Raw genomic sequence first — 13,339 nt, forward strand, 5'->3', positions numbered from 1 at the left:
CCGAGCAACAAGTTGATTTAAAAAATAAAAACAATGTCACTATGGCCAGTCAGTGCGTTATGACAATTTGGAGGTCTGGTTCGTTCTGCTGGCAACACGAAACTACAGCAGGACAGAAGCGTCTCCTTCTGAGTTCTTGCACCAAAGTGTGGTGCCAACGATGCACCAGAGGACTTTACCCAGGTAAGAAGCCCATTGTGAATTTCTCCCGTGCACGTTCTTCAAACCGTAAATTACGTCCTCTGTCCCACTGCAGTTTCACTACAAATCAAACCTATTTTTCCTCTTTTTTTTTTTTTGGTCCCACTCGTGAGCGTTGACATTCAAAATTCGAGTCGAAACGGCATCACATTTGCGGCAGCATCGCTTCTTCATTTCGGCTAAAAAACAACTGAATTCGCATGTCGGGCTAACGGACAAACACCCACAGGATCAGGATTTTATTATTTTCTTTCCATTGTTTATTTTTTTTTTTACGTTGGAAGAATCTGTCACCAGTTACTTGAGTTGTATTGGATCTGGCTGCAGCTCTGTTCACCCAACAGCTAAATGGTGAGTAGTTAATGAGTGAATCTTCATTTTTTGGTTGAACTACCCCTTTAATACCAGGTGTGCACGGGGGACGATACATTTCGCATAAAAAACCGGTTTATCGTGAGCCGGACTCCTCCTCCTCCTCCTCCTCCTCCCCCCCTAGAGGCTGCACCGGGGAACTGCAGCGCGCTCTCTGTACGAATCTCACCGGTGATGAAGAAGCGCTGCATTTAGAAACTGGCGCGGCGGCCTCATCGATGGAAAACAACCTGCTCACCGAGTCGTGACGAGGAGGGAGGGAGGGAGGGAGGGAGGGGGAGGGAGAGAGAGCAAGGAGAGAGAGAGACATCCACTAACAACAGCTCGACCACCACCGACGACCGTGCACGAGAACCGGCTCTTCCTCACCCCCCGCCCCCCCCGCCTTGCTCCCCTCACCGGACGCCCACACCTCCGGACCGCATCCTCTGGAGCCGCCGCTGGGTTCGGGATGAATCCGTGTCCCGGTGCCTGAGATGAGGATCGGACGACGTCTCCTCCTCCGGTGACACCGCACTGCTCGTTACGTTACGTTACATGAGTCCGTTACCGGAGCTGAAGTGATCAGACCGGTGATTCGCTCCAGACCGAGCAGATCCAGGCTCCAGCCTCACACACTCCGTCTGTCTGCTGGCAACTGTTGCTGATTCCCACTGTAAATGAATCTAGTAAGGTAGGTCGCGTTGTTTCATATCATCTACCTCTGTTATATTCTTTATTATTATTATTATTATTATTAGAAATAGATAGAAATGTTCCTCGTGTGGATGCCTGGTAGTGATGCTGAGGAGGAGGAGGAGGAGGAGGAGGAGGATGCTTAGAGGGTTTGGAAATGATCTCTTTTATAATAATAATAAGTCAAATCTATTCCTTTGTATTTAATAATGCATCTTGTGAGGTAGGTCACGTTGTTTCATGTAATTTACCTCAATGATAATATTATTTATAGTTAGAAATAAATAGAAATGTTCCTCATGTTGATGCCTGGCAGTGATGCTGAGGAGGAGGAGGAGGAGGAGGAGGGTTTTTTATCTCTTTATAATAATAAGTCAACACATTTCCCAATGTATCTCATATTTAAATTAATCTGGTATAATTTACCTCAGTGATAATATTTGTTATAGTTAGAAATAATCTGGGATATTTCTCATGTTGATGCCTGATGGTTATAATGATGCTGAGGAGGAGGAGGAAGAGGAGGAGGAGAGGATTTGGGAATTATCTTTTTAATAGAATATATTTATGTATAAACCTTTTTTTCCAATGTGACCCAAAACAAGTCATTGTCGTCCGTTGATACTTTATTGATTTCCTTCTGGATCAATAAACTGTCCATCTATCTTTATTTGCTTGACGGCCAAATTTAAGAAAAACACACCTAACACTTCCCTCCTCCTCCTCCTCCTCCTCCTCCTCCTCCTCCTCATCATCTTTGCTGTCTCTTCACGCCTCCTCTCTTTTTGTGTATGTGCTCATCCTCCTCTGAGACACAGGAGGCCACACAAACACACAGTGTGTCTAATAAGACTTAATGGACACGTTTGGACGAACACGAGAAAGCTCGGTTGGGTCTCGGATGAGGTTGCCGTGGTCATGTTTGGTGGAGGAGGTCAAACAGAGCAGCCCAAGACTGAAACTTCCCAGAGCGCAGAGTGCTGCTTTTCTTACCAACATCTTAAAAACCTAAACATATTAAATCAAAACGGAGAAAAGCATCAAATCATTTCACTTGAGAGGCCAGAACCATCATATTTTTTTTAGTTTTCTGCTTGAAAAACCACAAAAACAGTCACGCGATAATCAATATCGTTGTTGTTTCATCTCTCAGAGCTGAACACGCTGCACAAGATCTTTTATAAATCCAAATATTTTCCTCTGGCCTCGAGCAACACGCCCGTCAGCTGATACACAAACTCAGATATGGAAAAAACAATCATCTCATGTGTGGAAATTCAGACTGAGGCTGAAAGCCAAGCGGTCAAAGTTTTAATTGACACCGAGTGAGCTTTTAAACCTTTCGCCATAAATTAGAAGGTGGGAGGTGCATTTGTTTTTTTATTTAGCTTTTTTGTCCGTCCTGATATTGTGGTTTTATCCTCTTCTTCACAACTTAAACAGAACAAACAAAAGACGATCACCAGCAGCGTTTATTCATCGTTGTTCGCTCCTTCGAGCTTTTCACACGGGCAGAGAAGCTAATAATTTACTTTCTCTTTCCGCTCATAAATAAATGACTCAAACATGAAGGGCTGGACGATATGGACAGAAATAATATCAAGATAAACATTTTCATATTAGTCGATATCGATAGTTATCACAACGAATGTCTCACTATTGTTTCTGTATAGTTTGAAGAGTTATTTTTGCTCCTGCGTGAAGGTTGAGGTTTTAAACTCTTGATTGTGAGCAGAGAATGACAAACACTTAAAAATAAAAAGCAAAAATACTTTATTAATCAAGTATCTGTACCTCACAGTGCAGTATTGCCCAGCATTACAAACATTATTATCAAAATGTTTTGTGTTGTCCTATACGTGGACAAAGAGCAGGACTCCCTTGACTGTAAAACACGCTTTAATATTAATTCATGCTGACCAATAAGTGAAGTGAGGTCTCGGTCTTCAGGCTTCAATAAGACGACTGAAGCAGAGAGAGTTCCTTCTGTCCGACCGGCTGCCGTCGTACGAGCTGATGTTTCCACAGCTCTGCTCCCCTCTGGATCCCTGCCTGGCTTCTGGCCTGCTAATTATCAGCCAGCTTGATAAAGTCATTAATGAACCGGCCAAGCCTGCTGGGCCTGGCGCTGACACACACACCACAGACGGAGCCAACCAGACAGCGCCGGATACAGGGCGGCGAAGCCTCGTATCGGGGACGGGATGGTGTGTTTCTGGGTTGGGTCACTTCGTATTAATAGCTCTGAATTAGTGTCACTTAAAAAAACAGCTGCTTGAGGAATGAACACACGACGGAGGAGAGGATCTCTGACGTATGATTTTCACTATCAGAGGTGGATTCTGGGTCTTTTGTCACCTCCTGTAATGTCTCTGTCTGTCCAGAGTCACTGTTGTCTGATTTACATCACATAGAGACACAGCATGGTTTGATTTAAGGCCAATTTAGCTCTGCTGATACTGAAATACCTGATTTTTCTATAGGTGGAGTATATATATGTGAGCTTTCAGCAGAGTGTATATGGGACATACATGCATTGGCTCCATAGATGTTTAACGTGGGTGCATCAGATGGATTTTTTTAATGTCGGCTGAGACATCTTCAAGTTTTAAAAGCTAACTGACTGTTCAATGAATTTTTAATTGTAGTTTTCCCTTCGATGGAAGCCTCTGTCTCATTCTGACTCCCTGGAATCTCAGAACAATGTGTGTGTGTGTGTGTGTCAGAGAGAGAGAGACGGAGACATCGCTAAATCTAGGTCTCTTATGAAATCTTGTTCTGCAAGATGCAGCATAAAAACAGGGAGGGGTAGTGGTTTGTGTGAGTGAATGCGTTTGTGTCTACGTGCATGTCAGTGTGTGCACACGTGTCCGTGTTTTGTGCGTCTGCGTGGACATCGTTTGCCGTCCTGCATGTTAATTTAATCATCGGGAAGCAGAGAGGAGAGACACAGCCGGGGAACAGGAGGCCGAGATGGAAGAGATGAGGGAAGAAAGATGAAAGAGGCGAGGAGGGAGTTTTCTGCTGTGGTATCCCTTGCTCTGTGGTTTCCATGACAACAGTGACATCAGTGTCGGAGCGCAACATCCTGAGCGGATTTGTGATTGTTTGGGTTTCTGCGTTGTGTTCATGCAAAGACAGATCTGAGTTCATGTACGTATGTATGTGCTCGTGTGTGTGTGTGAGTGTACATGTGAAGCGCTCACGGAAGAGATCATCTGGAAAAATCTCTGGTTCAGTCGGTACGTGGTTACCCACTGTTGCCAAGCAACAGCAGCCATGGCAACAAGTTGAAGCATGATCTAGCGTTGCTAAGCGAAGGGACGGGGTGGGGTGACATTTTATGAGCATCACCGAGATACAAATGGAAACAAATCATGAAGATGTTTTGACACGTTGCCACGACGTTAAGAGGAAAAACATCGACGTGTGGATTGAAACGTGAAATGTTTCACATATGAAACGTAGAGATCAATAACACGTCTGTCAGATATTTAAACGTATTGATCTTCAGCTCTGCTGGAGGGGTTATATGTTTTACTGATGCTTAAATGTCTTAGATATAAGATATTTCCACTCTCAGTTATTTTTTTATTGATTCATTGATCTGTTGTTTGGTTTAAGGTGATTTCAGAAATATATATTTCTCACATGCTGAAACCAGAGAATCAGCTTTTGCTTACATTTTTTTTTTTTGCTAAAAACCAAAAAATAGATTTTTGCTTTTCCGACATTTGACAGATCGTTGCAGCGCCACAGAACACGGAGATGCTGTTAAATATTTAAATCTCAATCTGTTGATTTGTGACACTTCCAGGTTTATGAACAACCGTGTTCCTCCTAACAAGAGATACCAGCCCACAGAATATGAGCATGCTGCCAACTGTGCTACGCATGCGGTGAGTGCACACACACACACACACACACACACACGACCACAGAAGGATGAAATAACACACTCACTCATGAAAGCAGGAAAAAAATCCAGATAAATGAGACACCATCAGGTTTTTTTCAGACCACACACACACACACACACACAATTCATTAAATACACATTTTCAGTTTATCTTAAGTATCGATCTCCGTCTCATGTCTCATTTCTGTTATGATTCATGTAGTTATGGATAATCCCCAGCCTGCTGGGCAGCTCACTGTTGCACCTCCATTCAGAGGACCAATGGGAGCGGTTGTCGGCCTGGGTGTACGGGGCGGGGCTCAGCTCGCTCTTCATCATCTCCACCCTGTTCCACACTGTGGCCTGGAAGAAAAGCCACTTACGGTACAAACACACACACACACACACACACACACATTTACGTTTTTTCTAGTATTCTGTATTTTTGATGCTGCATATATGAACAGTGTCCCTCCGTCGTTATGAGGCTGCTTGGTTTCTGTCTTCAGGTCTGTGGAGCACTGTTTCCACATGTGTGACAGGATGGTGATCTACTTCTTCATCGCTGCCTCCTACGCCCCATGGTAAACAACAGAGCCTGTTGTCAGCGTGTGTCTATGAAGGCGTGGACATTGTTTGTGTGAATACATTCTATATTTGTGTGTTTCTGTTTAAACGACCAGGCTGAACCTGCGGGAACTGGGTCCTTGGGCGTGCCACATGCGCTGGTTGGTGTGGGTCATGGCCTCTTTTGGTACCACCTACGTCTTCTTCTTCCATGAGAGGTCGGCTCACGCATTCAAACCTTTACTATTATCAGCATTTCTATTTATTGATCCAATTAATATTCCAACGTGATGAGACAATCTCAACTCAAAGGTCCCTCTATTACATTTCTCCCCGTACGACAATGTCCTTCCACCCGAATGAAAATCTTTAAACCTGTCTGTGCAGAAACGGTTAACATGTGTGTGGGTTTATGTGATGCTGCAACGAGAGAACAGACATTCAATTAAACTTAAAGTTAAGTTAAAGCGCTTTCATGAAACCACGTTGTTGTGTTTCAGGTATTTAAAATCATTTATTATTGTGTCCTTACAATATTAAGATAATGGCCTGAGAGTAAGAATGAGAGTATCCTGTCTTTTATTTTGAAGAAACGTGAAATTCTGTTGCACAGGTAAAATGTTGTGAACATGTCTTCAACAAGTTGCCTCTTGCATTGGGGCTTGGATACTGTGTGATTGACAGTTCGTACCGTCCAATAGGTGCAGGTGTAGTAGGGCGTCCACCTTCCTCGAGCTCTCAGTCAGGCTCCACCTCCCTCTCTTCCAAATATGGTTACTTCTGGTTTCAAAAAAATCAAGATGGCGCTTGAAAAGAAGTGACAAACTCTTGCCGCCCTGGTGCCTCCTCACGATAAGATCAGATCTCAGAGAAACGTACAAGTGGATCTCTGAGCTGAGATTATTCAGTCGCTCATTCTGTTACCGTGGTCAAGAATGAACAGCCGTGCTCCACCCTCCCTCTCTGTACCAGGTACAAGATCATGGAGTTGTTCTGCTACACGGTGATGGGTGTTTTTCCAGCCCTGGTCATCCTCTCGATGGTGAGCCCACTCTCTGAGCCTCTCCGTGTGGTTTTGACACGCCTCCACTACGATGTCTGTAAAACACTTAACTTCCTGTCTCTTCGCAGCCGGAGCAGTCGGGCCTGTGCGAGCTTCTGCTGGGCGGAGCCTGCTACTGTCTGGGGATGGTCTTCTTCAAAAGCGACGGCATTGTCCCGTTCGCTCATGCCATCTGGCACCTGTTTGTAGCTATGGGAGCAGCCATACACTACTACGCCATCTGGAGGTACCTCTATGCCCAGCCGCCCAATCAGGTTCAGACCTCCAGATGACATCAGCAGTGACCTCACAGGGGGCAGCTCCTGTGTTTGTGCGACAACACTGAGATGATGGGAGCTGTGTTCAGATTCAGGGGTTGCCTCACTTGGAGGATAGATGGGCGACCATGTGCCTCCTCCCCCAAAATAATACAGTCTAACCTCACACAGACCAAAACTGATGCTGCGTTCAAGCGTTCCTCGTCAACCCATAGAGTCAGATATGTCCGTGTTTGTCACTGAGAAGTCACACAAACCAGTGAAAAACAGTGTTAATGACTCTGCTTTAAGACACGGTGAGCAGCTGGGAAACAGTGCACCAGGTTAGTGATACAGGAAATCTATCCACATCGCTTTCATTTACAGGGAACGCTGCGTTTACCATCATGTACCGACTGTTAGCGAGGATGAATAGTGTAGTTTACGCCCGGCAGCCATTATGTCAGTAAAGCAAGAAATATTATGTGAAATTCAGTGTTTTAATAATGCAAATCCCTAAAAACCCTGTTAAAATGCGCTACAGCCTTATCTTTCAGTGATGATGTTATTTTAAGCTTGTTTTTAGGAGAATCTGAGCCGCCAGTCAACATTAAAGTGTGTTCTTAACGATTTCTAAAAGCCCTGACAAGCTTTCACAGCTTTTCCCTGAGAGGCCACATATAACCCGACAACTTCCACCAATCAGAGAGTCAGGCCGAACTTAATTTAGCCTGTTGAGACGATTCTTAGGGCAACACAATGTTCAGCCTAAGCGTCCTTTTACTTGGAAAAGATTTTTGCTCTTAGAATATCAATCCAGCTTTTGTGGAGTGTTTAGAAAGATTCAGTGGATAAATCATCCGCAGTGGAAATTAAGACCTTGCATTGATTACCTTCTGGACCCGTTTAGTGACTGATGACCGCCTGAAGCCAAGTACCTCATAAGTGTGATGTGACATTTCCTGACTTTATGAGGTGAAGAGGAAATTTGAACGCACCATTAAGCCATTGACCGGCATGCGATAGATTGTAGGACACTGAGAGTCGTGGACACCAGTGTTGTGGACGGCTGCGTTTGGAGGAGGAGCCTTTCCTCTGAAACTGCCCCGTCAGCCCGCGGAGACGAGTCTGTTCTTCCAGGGAGGCAGCCTGTAAACTGGGACACAGCTCAATTCATTTCAATTTTCAATTTACAGCATTTTTTTTTTTTTTGCAGGAATTCAGTTTCATTCCAATTATCAGGGGTTCAATTGCTAATCTTGAAGATTTTCTCTCTTTGTGGTGCGTGTCCACATTCGGTGCTCGGAAGCTGAATCGGGGGACATCGTCTTATTGACAAGAGGAAGACAGTGTTTACAATGAACTGACTCGACTATCGTAATTATTTAGAGTATTATCATCGTCACAAGCAGAAGGTTTTATTTGGTGTTTATATTTAAGAGGTCGCAACATCAGTAATTTACTATTTCAATTCAGAGCTCTAGATTGTATTATTCCTGTTATTGTTATTAGTTGTGCAATCTACACTCTAGTACACGATATGGTTTTTACAGCAGTTGCTTCAGTCGGTGATTTACTGTGATTTCCAGATCAAGCATGACCGTAGAATGCTTTTTATTTTACGTTGACTGATATTCATGGTTTTAGTCTCGAGGACTTAACACGTGTGCTTCCACCTTTACCGAGCTCTGTTTAGTAGATTTTCTAGAATATTTACTGAATTCTAATAGTTTACTGTTGTTGATTAGGTTTAGTGAGTGAAGATGTCATCAGTACGAATTATACAGTATATATTTATCAATGAGGTAGAGTATATGTTGACTCCATCTATATTTTATTCTGATGTACTTAGCGGAATATCTTCTGTCGTCTCCATCTTAAATGACCCGTCTTGTCAAAGCTACGTGGGTTAAACCACCCGTCTGACTCAGCACTGCCAGAAGACTCACCCACTGCCGCAACTGATAGCACACGACTTCCATATACGTCTCACACTTGAAAGGAAACTGAAGCTATAGTATTGTTGAACAATCTGGCCCAATAGGCATCTCAGGTGTGTGTGTGTGTGTGCGTGTGTGCGTGTGTGTGTGTGTTAGTATGTAGCCTATCTATCTGACTCCCATGAATCCAAAGCCTATAATCGGCTGAGTCTATGTTTACACGTGAACGCATGTACCTTGAACACGTTAAAAAAAAAAAGACATTTGAATATGTATGTATTCTCACGGTGTTAAAGTGTATGTGGTGGTGTCACATGATCTCTAGGACGAGCTTGTGTGGCATGATCCACGTGGCTAAAGGACCAAAAGGTCAAACCGTCTCGTATTTACAGGTGTAAAAATAATAATTTCATAATTTTTAAAACCTCTGCTTCTGTTTAACATAACTCCACCGCTGTCTGTCTGTCTGTCTGTCTGTCTGTCTGTCTGTCTGTCTGTCTCTCGGGATTTGGATCATTTGGGCTTAAAAGTCTGTGAAGCCACATTCAACAGCCTCTGAAGCTGCTGTGGATGTTTGGGCGCCGCAGCACAATTTATCAAGTAGCTGTAAAACTGTTTTCTTGAAAGCTGGCCTCACTCCATGCAGCCTCACTTGCTTAGTCACGTCCCCCAAGCTTTACACGTGGGTAATATTTACGAAGCAGCCCGACAGGAAGAAGAAGCTTTAAAGGTGCAGGGTGCACAGTTCAGTGGCTACTAGTGGTTGAGTGGCAGATTACAACTCTAAATAATAGAAAGACGAAGTTACATCTCCCCAAAAGTCAATCCGAAGTGTTTTGATCAGAAAAGTATTTGTTAAAATTAATAGAAGTAGGAAAAAATCTTCACCAAAGATTCAAAACTGCAGCAGATGTTACTGCAAAAAAATACACTGTGGTTGAGACTCACCTAACTTTCTTTTTCTCCAGTTGCACTGTTGAGAGAGAACAAGTGTTTTTCTTTCATGCTCCGCTCCACCGAACTTTTCCAGACATCACACACAGGAGCTGCATGTGTGAACCGAAAACACAACAGAACAACAGATTAAGATCCGAACGTGGCGGAAACTAAATGAAAGTAGGTTTTGATAACATCACAAATATGCTCATTTAAATAGTTCAACAGCGGTTTTCAACTACATCTCCGATTTCACACATTGCTCAAACACAGCCCGGCCTGCGCCAGGTTTCTGTTCTTGCAAATAAGTGCAGGCGTTCGTGAGAAAATGAAGAAGACGAGCAAAGATCTGCCTTATTTTACAGTTTTAATCAGCCAATTCACATCCACACTGATGATTCAATCCAAAACCAAAAACCAACAACTTCCTACTCGTGCCAAGGTCGAACTTTACACCCTTTAAAGATATTTTATTTAACCTGAAGTCTGACAAACTGAGAATCAAGCAAAAACAATGGAATAAAAAAAAATAAAAAATTAGTATTAATCCTATTTCTATTGTATAACTCAAACTGAATAAATCTGCACATTGTTAACAAAAGAGGTTTCTGAACTGCCACTGAACAGGTCTTTTAATTTTAACGTTAATTCCTCAGAACAAAAACAAAAAAAGCATTTACAACTCAACCATTACATGAATATTACAATATGTCTGAGATATCTGACCAATAAACACAGTTAACATCACTTGGAGCTACACGTATCTTTGCTATTGTCTTCGGTTGCAGTTTAGTTTTTAATAATCCACAGCAAGCGGCATGAACCTCTCCTGACTTATTCTAAAACTAAAGAGCATCTCTGAGTGTTTGTGCTCTCGGGGTTAACTTGAGCCTGTGAGACAAACCAAACGATCGAGTTGGGGGTGACAGTATATTTCCAGGATTTAAACTGCTGTCCCCGCAGACAGGTTTGGCCACTCTGAGATGAAGTATTTGAGGGTTTGACATGTGTCTGTCTCGTCCATGTGTCTCGTTAAGACATGCGGCGCCCACCTGACTTTGTATAGAGCTCTGTGGTTTTACAAACTCTCCATGACGCCTTCATGGACCCTCTGTACATTGTTTCTAGACGCTCTGTGATTGTGGCTCTGTTCTCAGTGCTGCTGGTGTTTTTTCTTTCTCTGATCCAACACCACTCATTATTTGATCAGACATTCTTTCTGTCTCTTTCTCCGTCATTTCGGTTATTGTGTCTGTGGTGCTTTTTGTGCTGTGATAAGAACCATACGATGCCAACAATGCTTTTATCTTTTCTATTTCTCTTGTAATAAAAAAGCTTTTTCATGCAATATATTCCAGGACTTGACTTTTTTTTTTCTTTTTTCTTTTTACAATTTTTCACCTTTTCAAATATATCACGGCTTTATATTTGTTCATGTTGTGAAATACTTGAAATACTTATTTGGACAATGTACAAACACACAGTTCACAGCACGGTCTGCAGATGTGTCGAGCAGCGAGCTAGATTTTTCACAGGTCAAGTAGTTGGTGATAAACCCTCTTACAGAAAGTCACTCCACCATATGAATGTTTGGACGATATTACACTGCGAGGATAAATGTGAGCAAATAGAAAATAATAATAAAGGAAAACAAACAAGCCATTTGTAAGACTTGTAAAAGTGTAGTTTTGTCCTTTTGAGTCCAGATGTGAGTCCAGGTTCTGTGACCAAGACATTTCTGATTTGGGCAGATTCTTAGCAAAGGCCCAGAATAACAATCTTTTATTGGTTAAAAAAAACCTGACTTCTATCGGACATATCGTGGACTGTCGCAGTTTCCCCCATAAGATCTGATTGTAGCCACTGCCGCCGTGTCGGAGCGATCTACTGGACCGACCCTAAAGGTTTCTGTAAGTACCATTCATTTACACACACACACACATTTATTAACATAACCAGAATTCCCTTAATATCACATTCTGCAGTTTGAGACCAACTGGACAGAAGGTGAAAGGAAAGCAACACATTAGTGGAAACTTCTGCGACAATGAAATATTTGTTTTGTAATAAAGAAGGTTCTTTCTTTCTTTTTTTTTTTTTCAAGCTTTATTGTTCGTTTATCCCATGGTTCAAATTTCACGAGACATTCAATTATGTGAATCTTATTACAAACTCGTGGTGTACGCGGACATTTTGTGGACTGTCACTGTCTCGTCAACACTGCCACCATGATGTGGCTGCCAGAGGAGACGATCTACTGGACTCATTACAAAAGTTGTTTTTAATTACCATTTATTTAAACACACACGTCGTCATTTACACCAAGTTCTTATCATAGATGTCCAGTTGGGAGCTGCGTCCATGTTCACGCTCACACACCGAATTGGCCATTTACTTCAATAGTTTTTGGGGTTCGGCTGCAACTCTGTTTACACCTGAAACTGCAAAAGTGTTTCGTGGCCTCAAACACTTTCACCCACCCTCCATCTGAAGGCCTGTGAGACAAATTGTGATAATCTGTATTTAATTCTATTCTGTAAATACAGTGAGGGATTAAAAAGCGTGAATTTCAATACAATCTGGACTTGTTTTCTCCTCAACCTGGAGCTGATGTTGATTGCACTACTGTTTTTCATAACCTCATCTGTTTTTGCACTGCCATACCTACACATCCAGTCAGTTCTGTATCTGTATGTGCCTTAAGCTCTGTCACTTTATTTATCTTATGTCTTACTACCTCATTTTAGTTTCTGATTTTAGTTCTGGTTCAGATTTTTACTTCACTTCACTCATGCACTGGTACATTTTTATTTTTATACACTGGTTTTTAACTTTTCGCACTGTCCATAGTTTAAATACACAGTCGTCTACACTTCTATGCACTGTTCATAGTTTAAATACACGGTCCTCTACACTTCTATGCACTGTTCATAGTTTAAATACACGGTCCTCTACGCTTCTATGCACTGTCCATAGTTTAAATACACGGTCCTCTACACTTCTATGCACTGTCCATAGTTTAAATACACGGTCCTCTACACTTCTATGCACTGTCCATAGTTTAAATACACAGTCCTCTACACTTCTATGCACTGTCCATAGTTTAAATACACGGTCCTCTACACTTCTATGTACTGTTCATAGTTTAAATACACGGTTAAACTTCCACAATTGAGTGTTTATTGTTTTATTACTATTGTTTATTCAATGTGTACTAACCCCACAGGTTTGAGAGTCTCACAGTTTCATTACGACACATCCTGGACATCTACAGCATTTACAATAAAGCAAACTTTGAACTTTGAACTTCTTGGAGGTGGATGTCGAACGCCTCCGCGCCTGCAGTTCTCCCCGGTGTCCGCCAGGCGGAGTCGTCTCGGGTACCAGTGGCAGGTGCGCCGAGGTGAAGCGGCGCGGGGGGGGTGGATGGGTGGGTGGGGAGGGAGCTCGG

The 13,339-nt window shown here is 42.7% G+C and overlaps 1 protein-coding gene across 1 annotated transcript; it reads left to right on the forward strand.

The window, feature by feature from the left end:
* The first annotated feature begins 716 nt into the window (after nucleotides 1-716).
* LOC109645118 (monocyte to macrophage differentiation factor 2-like) lies at nucleotides 717-11,238 on the forward strand. The gene is made up of 7 exons (XM_069530410.1): nucleotides 717-1,246; nucleotides 5,066-5,147; nucleotides 5,370-5,530; nucleotides 5,656-5,730; nucleotides 5,830-5,931; nucleotides 6,686-6,755; nucleotides 6,845-11,238. The coding sequence occupies exons 1-7, from the start codon at nucleotides 1,233-1,235 to the stop codon at nucleotides 7,046-7,048; spliced, it is 708 nt and encodes a 235-aa protein (XP_069386511.1). The 5' UTR covers nucleotides 717-1,232; the 3' UTR covers nucleotides 7,049-11,238.
* The last annotated feature ends 2,101 nt before the right edge of the window (nucleotides 11,239-13,339 follow it).

Source organism: Paralichthys olivaceus, chromosome 8 (genome assembly GCF_024713975.1).
Source record: "Paralichthys olivaceus isolate ysfri-2021 chromosome 8, ASM2471397v2, whole genome shotgun sequence".
NCBI lineage: Eukaryota > Metazoa > Chordata > Actinopteri > Pleuronectiformes > Paralichthyidae > Paralichthys > Paralichthys olivaceus.